A 17176-nucleotide genomic window follows, 5' to 3' on the forward strand; every position below is an offset into this window, starting at 1 on the left:
ATTGGGATTGTAGCTGAGAATTTTCATAAATTACCGAATCTCCTTTAGATTTTCCGTAGTCGGGTAAAAAGAAATACAAAATGTTCAATTGTAATTTTCTTGAAGCATTTCAAACCCATATCCAGTATTTTATGTCGAATGTTAATCCGGACATAAATCAGAAAATATATTTACACAGTGTTTGGCAATTTACAAATAAATTTTAGGATTTATCTGTTTAGTACTGTTTCGCTAGGGCTTAAGAAATGTCAAAACTCTATTGATAATCGTTGAACAACGATACAATAAGCATTTTGTAGAGATGTTAAGGTGCTAAGAATTAACTTAATATATTTAATTGACTTCGTATAAAAATCGACTAATGAATTGACAAAAATATTGAGATAGAGAAGAAAATAATTAAAAATATGAACCAAATAGAATTTTGAAAAATATCCTCTTTTCTAACAAAATTAAATATTAGAACACAAATTTTCCGCAAAGTATTTTTACAAATAAAAATTACACACTAGCATTTTGATATTTGTAGAACTATTTTTTCAATTATTGACTTAATTAAAATTATTAAAATAGCAAGGTTCACAATTAATACCACCTCAGACATACTATGAAATTATCAAGTTTGTGTGTTGAACATAGACGCCAAACAAATACAAAAAAAAAATTGCGAATAACTTATCAGTTAAACTTAAAACTGTAAATCCACAAATAATATCCGCACATAGCGAGCAGGTAACCAGAGATATAATCCTTGCTTTCATTGATCGTTGCCCTGTGAAATATTCAAGGGGATTATTCAGTCGCCCTTAAAGCTTTCCATTCCTTGCCGGTTCGACTTACGGAAAGCTCAATACAATGAGTACGACTTTCAGCTCGATAAGCTGTTTATTTAAATATTTAGTATTTATCGTAATTAACAGTAATATTGCATTTAAACAAGCTCGTGTAAACCATTTTGTTTGGAAAAATGGCTGGCTTACAAGTCAGCTTATTTTGTATTTATTTAACATGAAGCCTTTATCAGCAATTATGCACGTTTATAAATACAAATTTGAATTTTTTGATCCAATGTTATTTCTTTCCAAATATGTATGTCTAAAGGATTTCAGTCCCGGTGTAAATAAGTGGGTAGTAGCATTCTAGCTGAGGATGTTAAAGAAATTCAAAAACTTAATTGTCTATTAAAAATCATAGTTTTGTATGTTAAAAACACGACATCTTATTATTCTTTAAAATTAAATAATAAAGAATAGAAAAATCTCTACATACAAACATATGGTCCACCTGGTATTGTGTTTGTCATCGTTCGTGAACACTGATAATACCATAGGTTCTTTATCGAGCGCTCAAAAGACGCCGTGAACTCGTTCTGGAACTGGATGGTTTGTGGCAAAAATTATTCTTGGAAACGCATTAAAGGTAGTAAGAGGGTAGTAATTTTGAACCTACTGTCTGTCGTGTCCTTCGAGACGCACCTACTAACTTAATAACAGTCATGTTTTAGGGTATACCCAAGTCCGTAAATTGAGGATTTTCACTGAATAATAAACTACAAAATACCCTTTAGACCCGAAGCTGAGAGATAAATAAATTTACAAGCTGCGTCACTATGAAGACCCTTTTTGTTTGTTCCACCTATTACTTTTAGAAGTCCCATATTCTTTATGAGTGAATCTTTTTTTTAATAAATAATATTATGTATTGAATAATCGCGATTAAAGAATTTGGGAAATATTGAACTATACTTGTGTTGCGAATATAATATGCAATCGTTTATTAATTTCTAAGACTGACTCTATAGCTAGTAGCTCTGACTCTTTAGCTGAAAGTATTGGGTTCAATTCTCACATCGGGTAAGCATTCGTGTTTTTCGTATTTTTGCTATTTTTCTGGGTGTTTAGTTTCTATATTATATGTGTTTATTTAAAGCCTACGTTTTACGACTGATATACATACCTACGTATGTATGTCAGTCTGGTTTCCACAGTACAGAGAATTCTAATTTGGGGCCAGGTAACCGTGTATGACTTGTCCCCAGTTATTTGTTATTATTCTTCTTGAAAACAAAATTCGAGTCTCGAAGTAGTTGTAAGAAATTTTGCGAATAAATGAATATAGTTTCTCCTTCATCTTAAGGCTTAACTAGCTTTACTAGAAGTTGGCCGTCGATAATGTATATTTTTTAGTCCCTATCTGTCACCAAGCAAAGCAGCTGCTCTACACCAATGACCATCCTCCGTTTAGCCGTGTCTCGAAATCAATGGTGGAATTTACATTGTTAATAGATTCCAAGCCTGATATTCCGCAACAACATTCTGCATCTATGGTCAGATTTTGAATAAATTGTCCTTTGCCAACCAAAACCTCAGCTGTATGAACCTCTTATCAATGATAATTCAGTGGGTAAGATGTTATGTGAGGACAAAATTGAGGCTTTGTGTGCCCCCAAGCTAACTTGAATAATTCCGTTTCGTATTTTCAGTGACAGGATTAACGATAACGAAACTTCATTAATTTCCTCCTCCCTGAGTCGCATTCCTCATTTCTGACGGTCGTGACTATTTCCTCCCATTAACTTTCTCTGGATGATGTTCCGCCATCTTCCTCTGTTCTCGGCGGTGTATATGGCGTCGTAGACTGTAGTATCCAGAGTGGTGCGGATTAATTATTATCATTAATTAAAACCATCTCAAAAGTCGTCGTTTTGTAGTCGTCGTGGCCTAAAGGATAAGACGTCCGTTGCATTCGTGTGTAGCGATGCATCAGTGTTCGAATCCCGCAGGTTGGTACCAATTTTTGTAATTAAATACGTACTCAACAAATGTTTACGATTGATTTCCACGGTGAAGGAATAACATCGTGTAATAAAAATCAAACCCGCAAAATTATAATTTGCGTAATCACTGGTGGTAGGCCCTATTGGAAGCCCGCACGGGTAGGTACCACCACTCCGCCTATTTCCGCCGTGAAGCAGTAATGCGTTTCGGTTCGAAGGGTGGGGTAACCGTTGTAACTATACTGAGACCTTAGAACTTATATCTCGAGGTGGGTGGCGCGTTTAAGTTGTAGATGTCTATGGGCTCCATTAACCACTTAACACCAGGTGGGCTGTGAGCTCGTCCACCCATCTAACCAATAAAAAAAAAATGATATAAGATCGTCACTATGTCTAATCGCTCTTGTCTTGGTTCTGTCTAGGGCGGTGACTGGGCGTTTGGTAACAACGCAGCCGAGTCACTATTCCATCAACCGTTTAACACATTCGCGTTAAATCCATGCCTAGTCCTTAGACATACGATAAATATGACGTCAGTGCACTTATTGGTGTACAGGTATATGCCGGCCGGCAATCGGAATATGAATATCCTGGTGTCTGGTATGAATATCTTAAAAAAATGCTGCTGTCCATTCTCCAACGACCCACTGAGTCCTCTTTTACAAGATCCACGGAAAGGACAAGTTGATGTAATTCTAAACTGTCCTAACCCTTCAATCCAGTGTTTGCTTAATTAATACAACGAAGCAAACATCTATTTCAATATTAAGATGTTCTAATTGTGAATTCAATTTATTCTCGAGAGAAACAGCAACATTCAGGCGTGTGTGGCCTCCAGAGACCGCTTAACAACAAACAGATTGTCAGTTCATCTGCCCAGCTTCGTTATTAATAATTTTAATCTTCTATCTATATATAGGTATATAAAAATTAATTGCTGTTCGTTAGTATCGCTAAAACTCGAGAACGGCTGGACCGATTTGGCTAATTTTGGTCTTGAATTATTTGTGGAAGTCCAGAGAAGGTTTAAAAGATAAATAAATATGAAAATGCTCGGAATTGAATAAAAATAACAATTTTGTTTTTACTTTAATGTGTCCCCCGTCTGACGGTTCCTTTTGTTTGTTTTAAGTTTATTTTATATAATAATTTAGGTCTTTTATTTATCGACTGAGGCACTACGAAGTCTGCCGGGTTAGCTAGTTATTAATATTAATATTATCCTGCAATATTTGTAAAGCCTGCTGTCGGAGTGTATACAAACGCGAGATTCAAATTCTATTTTAAATCATCAAACGGAACGTTCTTGTTTGAATTCTAAAGTAAATGTACAGAGTGTTGCAGACAAATCTAGGTTTAAGATGGCTAGACGGTTTGCACAGCTGTGCCTGAAGCTTTGTGACCACGTTTCATCTAAGTTGGACTTTCCTTTAGTTTTCAAGCTATGTTTTGTGTGTTTTAGAGGTAGTGTTTATTGTCAACTGAATAAATAAAAATAATAATAAAAAACGTAACCTAATCTATGGTTGTCGTCGAAAACTGATAAGTAAGCTATTTATGGTTACCGAAAATCTAAGTCATTTTATAACAGCTATAATTAATTGAAATTATAAGTTTGTGGACTATTATGATTCTATAATCACAGATTTAGCTAAGACTACCTACGCATTAGACAAATATTGAATTTATTCTCAACTTAACCACAGACTTTAACAATAAACAAAATCGTATATAGGCGTGTGTGTGTCAAATACATGTTAGTGTGTGTAATGTTTTCTTTATTGGTTTACTGTATTTCTTACGCATTATTTAAAAAAAAATTACCATTGTGCACTGCTTCTCTATATTCTCTATAAGTGTGGAAAATTTCATACTCCTCCGTCCGCGCAATTTTCGTAAAAAGGGGTACAAAGTTTTTGCTTCACGTATTAATATATAGATAAACCTAATTCCAAAATGATACATAGTTTTGTACGTACAGGTCACATTGAATTCACTTTGCGGATAATCCAATCTGAAGCTGAATATTTTTTGAACGAGAGCCAACAAGGTTTATGTCCTGGTCATGCGAGATTCGAAATATATTCACGTTTTCGTGCTGAGCTTTGCAAAACGCTTCAGTTAAAAAATTGTAATAGTTTTATGAAAATTGTTTAATTGTATCTAAAAAATATTAGATCGGATACGTTTTTGAATCTTATTGACGAATGGCGGTAGAAACAAATAAAATAATCAAAATTATACTTAGGTTCTTTTTTTGTATTAAATTTTGAAACTCTCTTGTTGAACTCCAAGCATTGTTTTGATAATGATTTATTTTTGTGCTTCCCGAATCCTTAAGGGGTTTGGATTCGTAGCCCTCCAAGCACTTTATTTATTTTAGAGTTGTTTATTTTTGAATATGCTATCAAAAGCTGGGAGAAGGGCAGGAGAGTGATGAATGATTTCGATGGGCCTTGAAGTTGCGATGGATAACAAAAAGTTCAACATCCAATATTATTATAATTGTTAGTATTATGTCACTCAACAGTAAGCACCCACGCGTTTTTATGTTATGAACCGCAAAACATTCCTTTTCAACCTGTCTCGAAGTCTACACAAAGAAAACTATAAATAAACTATAAAAGTAGTGTCTATTACGTAACGCTTAATGTCCATTTAATCTTTCCTAGATTTATTCTACAGACGTAAAAAGGATATATTTATGACAGCTCATTCTTCGGTCTAAATCCAGATTTATCGACTTTCCGCTCTAACAATTTATCTGCGCTGTTGACGGCTTCAGACATACTCTAAGCTCCCGCCGAAGAATATTTCGGATTTTCTTTCATAGAAACGTTTAGTGCATGATATTCGATAGTATATATTTTTTGTAGATTATTTAACACCCTAAACGCGTTATTGTTTAATACAATAACGCGTTTAGGGTGTTGGTGGTGCTGCCCCGCTTTTGTAGCGCATCAGGGATGTTTGCAGACGCGCACATAGATTGTTTTTACGCTACCATGCGTAAGAGGTGTGCATCTCTGGTAAGCAGAGTGAGGGCCAGCTCCAACAGTATCCTGAGCATGATCGCAAGCAGGCTGGACTGTGTATACATGGGTCGCTGTGGTTCCATCTCCCATGGGATGTTACCACAGTAATTCATTGTGATGTAAATATAACTACTAACATAGGTCTAAGTCTTATTAACAATTTATATGAGTCGTGGTTACTTGCAATAAAAACATTATTATTATTATTATTATTATAGTGTATTAAACACTGCCACGCCTGGGAAGACGGCAGGACACACTCCGGCGAGGTGGGCAACAATCGGCCGGAGCGTTGGGGACTATTGGGAGAGAAACCGGCGAACTATACGGGCATTATCGAGCAAGACTGCCTTTTGCATTTGGGCCACCACCGACTTTTTGTTGAGACCAAGCCTCTCGAGATGTTTTGAGAGGCTTTTAGGGACCAAACCATTCACCGACATAACTACCGGGATTATTTCTGTAGATACCACCCTCCACATGTCGGTCACCTCGTGCGCCAGGTCCAAATATTTGGTCTTTTTATCTGCCTCTTATTATTATTATTATCTGCCTCTTATTATTATTATTATTAACAAATTTCCGGACCCCCTTTCGATATATTAAGTGAAAATTTTAGCTGCATATGAATAATACTTTGGAGTCGGAAATCACCGTTGCTTTGCGGTATAAAACAAATATATTAAGTAAGCTAATGTTAGTTTCTAACTTCTGAATTGTGTGTCTCTCTCGTCTTATCTCTCTGACGATGTAGGTAGCAACGCTATTGGATAAGAAAATGATGGAGTACGCTAAGATAACATACTAGCGAAAGTCCATATCAATTTACATTTTTTTTTTATTGCTTGGATGGGTGGACGAGCTCACAGCCCACCTGATGTTAAGTGGTTACTGGAGCCCATGGACATCTACAACGTAATTGCGCCACACACCTTGAGATATAAGTTCTAAGGTCTCAGTATAGTTACAACGGCTGCCCCACCCTTCAAACCGAAACGCATTACTGCTTCACGGCAGAAATAGGCGGGGCGGTGGTACCTACCCGCGCGGACTCACAAGAGATCCTACCACCAGTAAAAGTCCAGTAAAAAAATACTAGCGAAAGTCCATATCTATTTACATTATCTTATTTTCCTAAAAAACTCTCTTTTCATTTCAAGAATGTTCATTTATGTTTATGTATCCGTAAAAATTCAATAACGATATTCAATGATTCCTCCGAAACATCTTCAATCTGACAGATTCAATAAAATAATTCTTAGAATACATTAAACAAAATCCTTTGAAACGCGGCAATTTCATCAAAATAACTACACCATTCAGTCACTACCTGGCCTCGAAATGTTTCAAACGAAATTCGGCTTTATTAAAATCTGTTTCCTTTCGCTTTATGGACAGCAAATGGGCTGCGTGTAAAGGCCGTTTTCGCTTGAACTGGATCGAACACTGTAAGTCTACAATATCCCCCTATAAAGTTGGATTGCGTTTATGAGCAAAACAAATCGCAACTTTCATTACAAGACGGAGGCGCAAATTGATAGTCCCATAATTTATTGAAAGCAATCTCTTTTATACTCTGAAAGAACATAGTTTCTTGTTTAGTTTCTGGACAGTTTTTTTTTTATTGCTTAGATGGGTGGATGAGCTCATAGCCCACTTGGTATTAAGTGGTTACTGGAGCCATTTACAACCTGACCATTTTTACTGTAAGCCATTCTGATTTAAGGGCCAAACTTTCAATGCGAGGTTAGAAACTAATAGCTAGGTTAAAACAGACCCTTTCTAAATTGACCATCATGATATTTTTTTATGAATTTCATCCAAATGAATGTAAAGAAAATAATGTCGATGTTGTAATTTAATTTACTGAATGACCACAATTCCAAAAAAAAAAACAGAAGCACTGAGCTATGATGCGGGATAGAGAAAAAGGCTTTTTAAAAAGAAAAGACAGTGCTACCTTGTTGAGCTTATATACTGTATTACAGATATGGAGTATTTATCTTATACTATAATATTTCGTGGTATAGAATACAGTGAACAATGTTCATCATTGAACATTATTGTTATCTAATCCTAATTACCAAAATTAATCAGTGATAATATTATGAATGTTATCTAGTTACAAAGCGCTATTGTGTAATAGGCTGATTATCGCTACATAACTACTGCTTATATTGTTTCACGCATATACAAGTATGAACGCTTCAGAGTGTTCAAATTAGTGTAGATTTGCCTAACACATTAGAATACTGAAATCAAGTATGTATAGTTTTAAAGAACTTTTTTTTTTGTTTTATTTATTTATTTATTTATTTATACTTTATGCACAAAACAAAACTTGTACACAGGCGGACTTAATGCCATGGGCATTCTCTTCCAGTCGACCATAGGGTGGTGCAGAGATAATGCATGGTAGGTGCATTGACAAAAGAATAACAAACAACAACAACAAAACAAAAAAAAAACAAAAAGAACAAACTCAAAACAAAAATCTTCCTTAAAATAATATCTCAGTATTATAGAATACACATACTACAATTCAATATACCTATGTATAAAATAGTAAAATACATACATACACATAATTACACACAATAATATACACATGAAAATACACAATTTAGTATTATAGTTAAGAATGGCTAAAAGTAAATATATATATATATATATATATAATATAATAATAATATTATGGACTGTACAAAGAAGAATTTTATTGCCCTTTTTTATTGCTTAGATGGGTGGACGAGCTCACAACCCACCTGTACTGGAGCCCATAGATATCTACGCTATAAATGCGTCACCCATCAAAGATACAAAAAAAAAAAAATTGCTGGTCGTTAGTCTCGCTAAAACTCGAGAACGGCTAGACCGATTTGGCTAATTTTGGTCTTGAATTATTTGTGGAAGTCCAGAGAAGGTTTAAAATGTAGATAAATATGAAAATGCTCGGAATTAAATAAAAATAACAATTTTGTTTTCCCTTTGATGTGTCCCGTCCCGTCGGACGGACGGATTCCTTTTGTTTGTTTTAAGGTTATTTTACACTACGAAGTCTGCCGGGTCAGCTAGTTAAGAATAAATAACGATTTTCTCAATTAAGAACAAATTAATAAATAGTACCTATAAATTAATATCATTCTAAACCTTACATTTCCATGTACATTCATGATATATATTTTTCGATTAGTCGAGTCATAGATTTTACATTACTAGAGGTCCCGCAGTAGTCGAATTTCGACTATAATTAATTGTAATTGTAAGTTGGTATACTATTATAATTGTATTTTATAATTCTATATTCACAAATTTCGCCAAGACTACACTATAAAAAATATTAACAAAGACAAACAATATTTAATCTATTCTCAATTTGACAACAGACGTCAAAAACAAAAGTTTGACAATAAATAGTATGCATGCGTGTGTGCGTCAAATACATGGTATGTAGTGTGTATAATGTTTTCTTTATTGATTTAATGTATATTTTATGCATTATTTTAAAAAAATATTAGCACTGTGCACTGCTTCTCACTCTTATATTCTCTATAAGTGTGGAAAATTTCATACTCCTCCGTCCGCGCAATTTTCGTAAAAAGGGGTACAAAGTTTTTGCTTCACGTATTAATATATAGATAATTGAGCTTTTGATCTCATATCAAGTGTCTACGGCGTAGACTTCTTTCCGTAGACGATCTTGTTTGAACGCTAATCGTAATCGCGAGTAACCGCCTACGCCACTAAAAAATTGTATACGTACCGTGCGGAATGTATTTTTTTTTTTCTTAACCTTATTACGAAATATTATTTTCTGTTTTCTATGAGTGTCAGATAGAAAAGACGATGAAAATAATGGATTGTAGATCAGATGAAATAACTAATTAAAGTGCAATATTAACATCAATTTATTTAATTAACTTCAATTTATTATTTATGTTACTTAAACCACACATATTACATGATACATATGCTGTACTAAACTAACTGTACTTTAGGAAAAATATGCACTGAACATATAAATTGTAACCGGCTTAAAGTTACAAGAAATTACAAGAATCTTAGTTTTAAATTATTTTTTCTGAGATGAATGTGTAAGTTCGTCACTGCGTAGGTATAAGTTTTGACAAAAATGATTGCTGTTTGTTGTGATAGAGACCGTAAGTAACTGAGGGAGTTGGGCAATTTACGAATACCTATTTTAAGTAGACCTTCAGTTTTTTAAGAAAATAAACCAAAACATGTATCAACAATATGGTTGTCCTTGGAAAAGGCCATAGTGTAATTTCCAAGACCCGTATGCAGTGTAGCCTGTTACGAATGTAATAATTTTACGATTGGCATAAAAATATCGTATACCCATCCACGGAAGTCTACTGTAAATTGACCCTGTATATAGAAAAGGAATTGTAAATCGATTGCTTTTGTTATATTTAACGATCAAAACACAAAACTGAAAGAGCGAAACCATAATTAAAGGAAAACAGGACCTATGATCCGCTAGTCAGTTCTGTAGCGTTACGATTACTGTGGGTCCACATCCGCGAGGGTTTATCTGCAAGCCGTTCAGTATTAAATACAAAAACCTATATGCATAGGCGGCTTCGTAACGATTATGTGTTTCGGGGCTTTGAGCCTAACCCAAATCCATTTACATTAAATTTCTACTGCAAACCAGTTACGTTTCTCGAGTTTTAATTTTTAATGATCTGGCTAGTTGTTTTTTCTGTGGGTTTTTTTTATGGCTGGATCATTATCTTGGGAAGTAGTATTTAGAATAGAGCGTTGAACACGAACGATCACATCGCTTTCCTGTTGGAGTACCCAAGACAGAGTTCAAAAGGAGCAAGAAGGCGAGTAGTGGTTACGTTTTCATGCAAATCACCCCTATTGTGCAATATAGCACATTGTAGCAGACATCCGTCTATTATTCTGAATTGGATACAATCTTGGCCTCTTATAGCATGAAATACGTATTTACAGCACGAAAATGATAGTCTTTATACTAATAACTTTGAGGCTGACCTTCAAGTACAAAATAAAAACCTCAACTTTAGAGTTTGATAACTATTCTGTTCTTTTATTCATGCCGCTGTTGATAACAATAGTATTTAAGCAAACAATAATGATTGCTCTCACTCTGCGAAACATCGTGCCACATGGCGTCGCATCGCGAGAGCATCGGTATCGCAGGTCCAACTGATACCAGACCACGACCACTCTGTCAAGAGTGTACGAATAGGAAGAAGAATTATTCAAAGTAAATTAACAAAAGGACGGATTTAAATTTTCATAGTAGCTTCAAGGATAAGGTGCCTGGTGTACCCATTATCAAGCGACGCTGAAATATCGATACCAAATGACAGGATGCAATAGACAGGAATATTTTTTCTAATGGAATACGTATTGAAGTCGTTTTCATAATTGACTTAGACGATGTATAAGAACGTTGGACAATAACAATATAACTCGCAAAATAATATACATTTTGCGCAATTAAAATATAATTCAAGTTCAACAAGTATAACTCAAGTTTGAAGGTGGGTGACAGTACCCAAATTGTAATAATGTCTATGCCCTTCGGTAACCACCAGACACCAGATGGCCAGTACGCCCACTCATTATGCCATTAAAAAAAATAAAAATGAAATTGTTTTTATTTGTTCCAGATAACATTGAAATCTCCGAGCCAATCGTATCAGCGCTAAGACCTCACGAAATCCCAGAAATAGACCGGGCTTCCAAAACAAACTTCGACTCATTTCAAAAATATTTCGGAAACTTTTCATCGGCGCACGAACAAAAACCCGAAAGGACAACTGAAGTGTCTTTAGCCGATCATTTCATGAATGTAGAGCATAGTTACGATAATAACGAAACCCAGAGAATAACAATGGATGAAAATTTAGAAGTTCTTGATAAAGAAAATAGCACAGATAAGTTTGAAAATGCTACAGTTGTTAGGAACGTTCACGAAGATGTTGTAACGAAATTCCTTCGGCTTATAGAATCACAGCACTTACTAGGTGAGAATTGTACAGCTGGTACACATTTGAATCTGGGAGAAGGAGTGGTAGATAGATATGCTCAAGAAAGATTTAGAGTAGAAGCAGATGTTGCTGTCAATAGAGCTAATATGTTAACTAGACTATGGAAATATGCTGGATCATCGGTTATGTACAATGAATATCTCCTTCACGCTAGTGTCTTTTCGATGGTGGAGTTTGACGACGATATTTTTGCAGCTGGTAATTGTTACGACCAATACCAGTATAAGGATTACCAATTATTTTGCCCGTTTGCGTATCGTCTACCAGAGGGACCAATATTGGCCAAAGATTTAGCTGTCGAATACAAATATTTGAGTAATACATCAGAATGGTTTTACATAGCTAGGAAGAATGCTGAACGTGTTATAAGAAATCATAATCAGTTTCGCCGAGGTGAGTACAGTTGTCTTTACATAATTTTTTGAAACCCTTAATTTATGCTCTGTGCGGCCGTATTTACTCGTTTAATGTGTTGCCTATGATCGAGAACGGGTTTTTAAATTGTAGGTTATATCATTTTAACGTTGCTATTACAAGAAATAATTATCTAAAGGTGATCAAGCAATATCTTAAGGAATAATTCGATGCAATCATCATTATAAATAGCGATTTATCGTAGTTAAGTAGGCATTGACCTGGTTCTGCCCCTGGCATTGCTGGAATCTATAGTGACGGTAACCACACACCATCAGATAGGCCGTATGCTCGTCTGCCTACACGGGAAATAAAAAAAGGTTGCACTGAAATATAATTTAAATTAGTTTCCATCAAAAAATCTAGGTGAGGTTAATTGCTAAAGTATTTAAGTTAGTAAGCTAAGTAAATGAGTAAATGGCTTATTATATTTTACGAGAGACTCGGAAGTAATTTTATAATTTGGCTATTTTTATTTAAACTTATAACAATAATAAAATTTGCGATTTAAGAAACTTTTACTGCCTAACTAGAAACAAAAGAACTGATACACACAGTTTTAGGTGTATACGGTGATTATTTAACTAGGTTTAATGACCTGGTTTCCTTTGTAGACTGAAGTAGTGTTAGAATAAAAGTTCACACATATCAATACCAATTTCATAAGGAAGGACAATTAGAGAAACACTCTATTCACAAACCTCAACATTTCGGTGCCATCTCAACGATTTTGTTTCAATAAAGTTACAGCAATGTTGTTTATAAAGTTGTCACAACAATGCGAACTTGTGACAATTAACTCCGCTATTCTTTATGTTCACAAAAGCGCCTAGGTTCGCTTATTTATAGGCCTTTTGTATTGTCTGCTAAGCTTCGTTCGCTCTGTAAGTCGTTTACCCAAGGTTTGTATACGGAATTACGGTGGTGCAGCCATTAATTGTTTGTAATCAATTAATTAGTGGGCTATTGTTAGATTCGTCTCGTTGATCGAGTGATAAGTGACTCGGACTGTTATACTGGAAATTGGATTACTATTAAGATTATTCGGTGCTTGGATCTATTTGTTATTGTCTCGCATGTGTTTCCATTAGCCAGAAGAAATTCCTAGGTTAGGGTCAATGAACGCAAAATGTTTATGTAGTTGTTAAGTAGAATTTCAGGGTTATACAATAATTGGAAAAAGAACTAAACTAGTAGTCAATGAAGTGGTTGTGATAATGTCATTGATTTGATGATTGAACTTGTATATTTTAAATTGTAAATGTCCTTAACTTGACTCAGGCTTTTTCCAGAATTCTTTTTTTCTATGATAGCTTCGCTTAGATTAAAATGTGAAATTGAAAGAAAAAATAAACTTGCAAATATCGAAATCCTTGGGTGGAGCCATAAAGTACAGTGCGATCCTATTTATACGTGTCCCAAATCAATAAAACCGACCGCTTAAACTAGGATCTCATGACTGTTGAACAAACTTTGTATCCGAGTTATAGTCTGCCAAATTGATTTATGAAACTGGCTGGGTTTTTTTTGTTCCCGTTATTGTTACAGAAGGCCCTTCAAACTAACTCATGATCGAACTTCAAACTCCAGAAGCTAATATTTAGTTTTCGAAATGAGAACATTATTTTTGTGGTACTACCAGACATGACAAATTTCGGTATTAATCTCGAAATATAAAACCGAATTTGCTGTAGCGCAAAGGGTGCTTGCGAAGCTATGCCCAGTTTTGACGCGAAGGATTCGTGTATTTTTGCCATCTACCTGCAAATTCTTTAATCTCACCGACCACAAATGTCCGAACGTAAATTACGACGTCAAGTAGTCATAAATTAAAGTCTTATTCCACGGTAATTTTCATCAAATTACCGCAGGAGCTACTTCCGTAATGGCTCATTTTTCTCGTTTCTCCTACTTTTTATTATTCGTCTCTCAGTTCTAGTTTTTACGACGTTTTTTCTAGTTACTTCGACATGTTCTGTTCTTGCAAGTAAATTGAAACAGTTTTTCGTTAGAATTTCTCTTTTGCGTCTGCTTCTTGGTTTAGATTGGAATGCCTTTTTATTGGGACTCCAAAATTCAATGCTGGGATTCTGATCAAGTGCGTTCACCACTGGGTTTGATTTTTGTTTAGATTCGATTTTCAAGATGCATAATTTTAGTGGTCTGGTCGTAATTATTTTTGTGTTATCTTTGTATTTTCAGTCTCCACGACACAGGAACAATTCTAGTTAGACGTTTAATGTGAAAAATGTAATTTAACCAATTATTTAAATTATATATTGAAACCCTTCGTTAGGCTGAAGCTATCAGAAACAATTAGTCAAAATACTAATATTAATTAATAAAGTTTTACTAACTGACGTAACTGCGTAAGTTTTAGACAGAGGCGGCCCTGGCATTGATTTCCAAATACCGTAATTCGATACAAAGCTGTCGTCTGTAGGTGTCATATTTCTTGGTATAGATTTCCATTTTTACGTTTCCTTTATAACATACAAGCCGAAAATTCTCATACAGTTTATAACTAAATTACGAGGTATTTATAATTATTATCATTAATTAGTAAATGAAAAATGGTATGATAAGCCTTATTGCTGGTGGTAGGTCATCTTGTGAGCCCGCAATGCTTATGCTTATTTTTTTTCTTTTCCATTATTTCTAGGGTCAGCAGACTAAAGCACATAAGTCAAAAAACGCTACTTTACAGGAATTAAAAAAAACTATTTAGAACCTTATACATTAACAAACTTAATAATGTTTATTTGAATTATATAAGTCTATAACACTAACTTATTATTAAAATTAAATATTTTAAAGTAAATGTGATTATTTAATAATTAGATGACTTAAGTTATAAGGAACGCAATAATAGTATGAGTTAAGTGAAAAAGATCAACAATTAAGATATATATTATAATAATATAAGTCATAAATATAAATAACAACTTAATGTTTAATTAAAATTCTTCTTCTTCATCGAGTTCTAAAATATCTGGATCAGTATTTCGTAAAGTTTCCAACGTGGGAAGACTTATTTAAAATTCATGGAAAATATCTAGTATTAAAGGGAGCAGCGAAATTAAATCTTTTTTTTTTCTCGATGGATATGGGTAATGGCTGTATAGATATTATATCATCAGTTTGAGAACCCCCTATGGATGATCTCCTTTTCATAGCAACTGTCTTTATAAAATTGTCACTTTCATCTAACGGTTTCATTAAACATACTCGGCAGACAGGTTCACGTTTACCATGCACAGTAAAAAAGTATTTTTATGTCTTCATTCTAAGCTTTTGCTTTTCAGGTTCAATAGCTCGTATTCTTTTCTTAGATTTATCTTGAATTTCCATTAAAGACGCCAAGTATACAGATCTTTTTGCATATGACCCCATTTGCCAATATTCTGTAAATATGGCATGCCTATCAGTTAAGGTATACGTTCTTTACATTTCATTCTGCAAACTCTTTCAAATTCAAAATCATTTATTTCAACTTAGATGTCAGTATAACACACTTGTTGAATGTCAAAATATAAATAACAATGTTAACTCTACCACCGGTTCCAAAAAAAACCACAGTCCTGAGAAGAACTGGCGAAACAAACTCAGCGGCCTTTTTTTTGTTTTTCCTAAAATTTTTTTTGCATAGTGCGATCTGATATACATTTCCCTTTAAAGTTTTGTATGCCTGTCCTAAGTTACGTATTTTTTTTCTCTCTTTTTATAGTACGTATACTCTTTTTTGGAGACACATTAGGATTCATTGAAATTTCATCACAAGTACTTGAACTCGATGTGATTGGAAGTCTCGGTAATTCATAACATGGATCTCGTACAGAATCATAACTAGAGAAGTCAAGTACAGAATAGTATGTTAAACTACTGACTTGACCTGATGATGTTGACGGTATAGGATCGTCTACTACTAGGTTCTCTGTGTTCAAAACCGACTGCTGATTTACATTTTCTAAAAAAGGACAAGACCTATTTATAATGATATAATATTGATATAATTACGTAATTTGCAAATCATAATTTTGAAGATATGTGAAAATATACCTTCATTGCTTTCCAGATGAGTGGATAACACCATTTCAACGAATTTCTTGCCTCTTTGAATATTCATCTTAAATAATTAAAATACTTAAGCACTCACACACAACTAACCAACAAACTGTGCACAATCGACAACATTAGTAAATTAAAACCACTTACCGAAGTATTGTTTACGTTATAAATATTTTTAAGTAACCACTTTCTCTAAAGAAATGTTACATTTTGATGTTCTTTATAACATAAGTCAGACTTCTTACGTTAATAACTTTGTACTTATGGTGTTCCTTAGAACATAAGTCCAGTTATGTTTTTTAGTTCGTTTGACTATATTAGGATTTGATAAGGTTGATACAGAACGCCGCTTGAATACGCCATGAAATACTTGAGTTTTACTTATGTGCTTTAGTCAGATTGTGTGTTGAGCAAAATGTAAACCGATGATGTAATAAAAAATAAATTGAAAATTTTGACTTATGTGCTTTAGTCTGCCGACCCTAGATTTATTTTTCATATTTCTGCCGTGCTTATTTCTGCCGTGAAGCAGTATTTCGTTTCTACTTGAAGGGTGGGGTAGCTGTTGTACTGAAAAACGGGGACTTAGAACTCATGTCTCAAGATGGCATTTACGTTGTTCATGCCTATGGGCTCCGGTGATCTTTTTTACTTATTGCCCTTCTAGGCAGACGGGCATAGGGCCCATTTGATGGTGAGTGGTTACCGTCGCTCATGGACATCTGTAATGACAGGGGCAGAGCCAAGCCATTTGGTAACGCAACATTTTCTATGTGGTTTCTAGGTGTGTGGCGCATTTACGTTGTAGATGTTTATGGGCTCCAGTAACCACT

General features: G+C 34.4%; 1 protein-coding gene and 1 long non-coding RNA gene across 2 annotated transcripts in view; one reads left to right on the top strand and one right to left on the bottom strand.

Moving 5' to 3' along the window:
- The window catches only part of LOC101745948 (metabotropic glycine receptor), a 130600-nt gene that overhangs the window by 45223 nt on the left and 68201 nt on the right, over positions 1–17176 (top strand). Inside the window, exon 2 of the mRNA XM_012688423.4 lies at positions 11481–12254. Within this exon, the coding sequence (XP_012543877.2) occupies positions 11481–12254 (774 nt within the window). The remainder of the gene's footprint in view (positions 1–11480; positions 12255–17176) is intronic.
- On the bottom strand, positions 15175–16842 carry LOC134198852 (uncharacterized). Its single transcript, XR_009973101.1, has 2 exons — positions 16335–16842; positions 15175–16242 (listed from the first exon to the last, which is right to left on the bottom strand). It is a non-coding gene; the product is annotated as an uncharacterized LOC134198852 (long non-coding RNA).

This window comes from Bombyx mori, chromosome 5, assembly GCF_030269925.1.
Source record: "Bombyx mori chromosome 5, ASM3026992v2".
Lineage (NCBI taxonomy): Eukaryota > Metazoa > Arthropoda > Insecta > Lepidoptera > Bombycidae > Bombyx > Bombyx mori.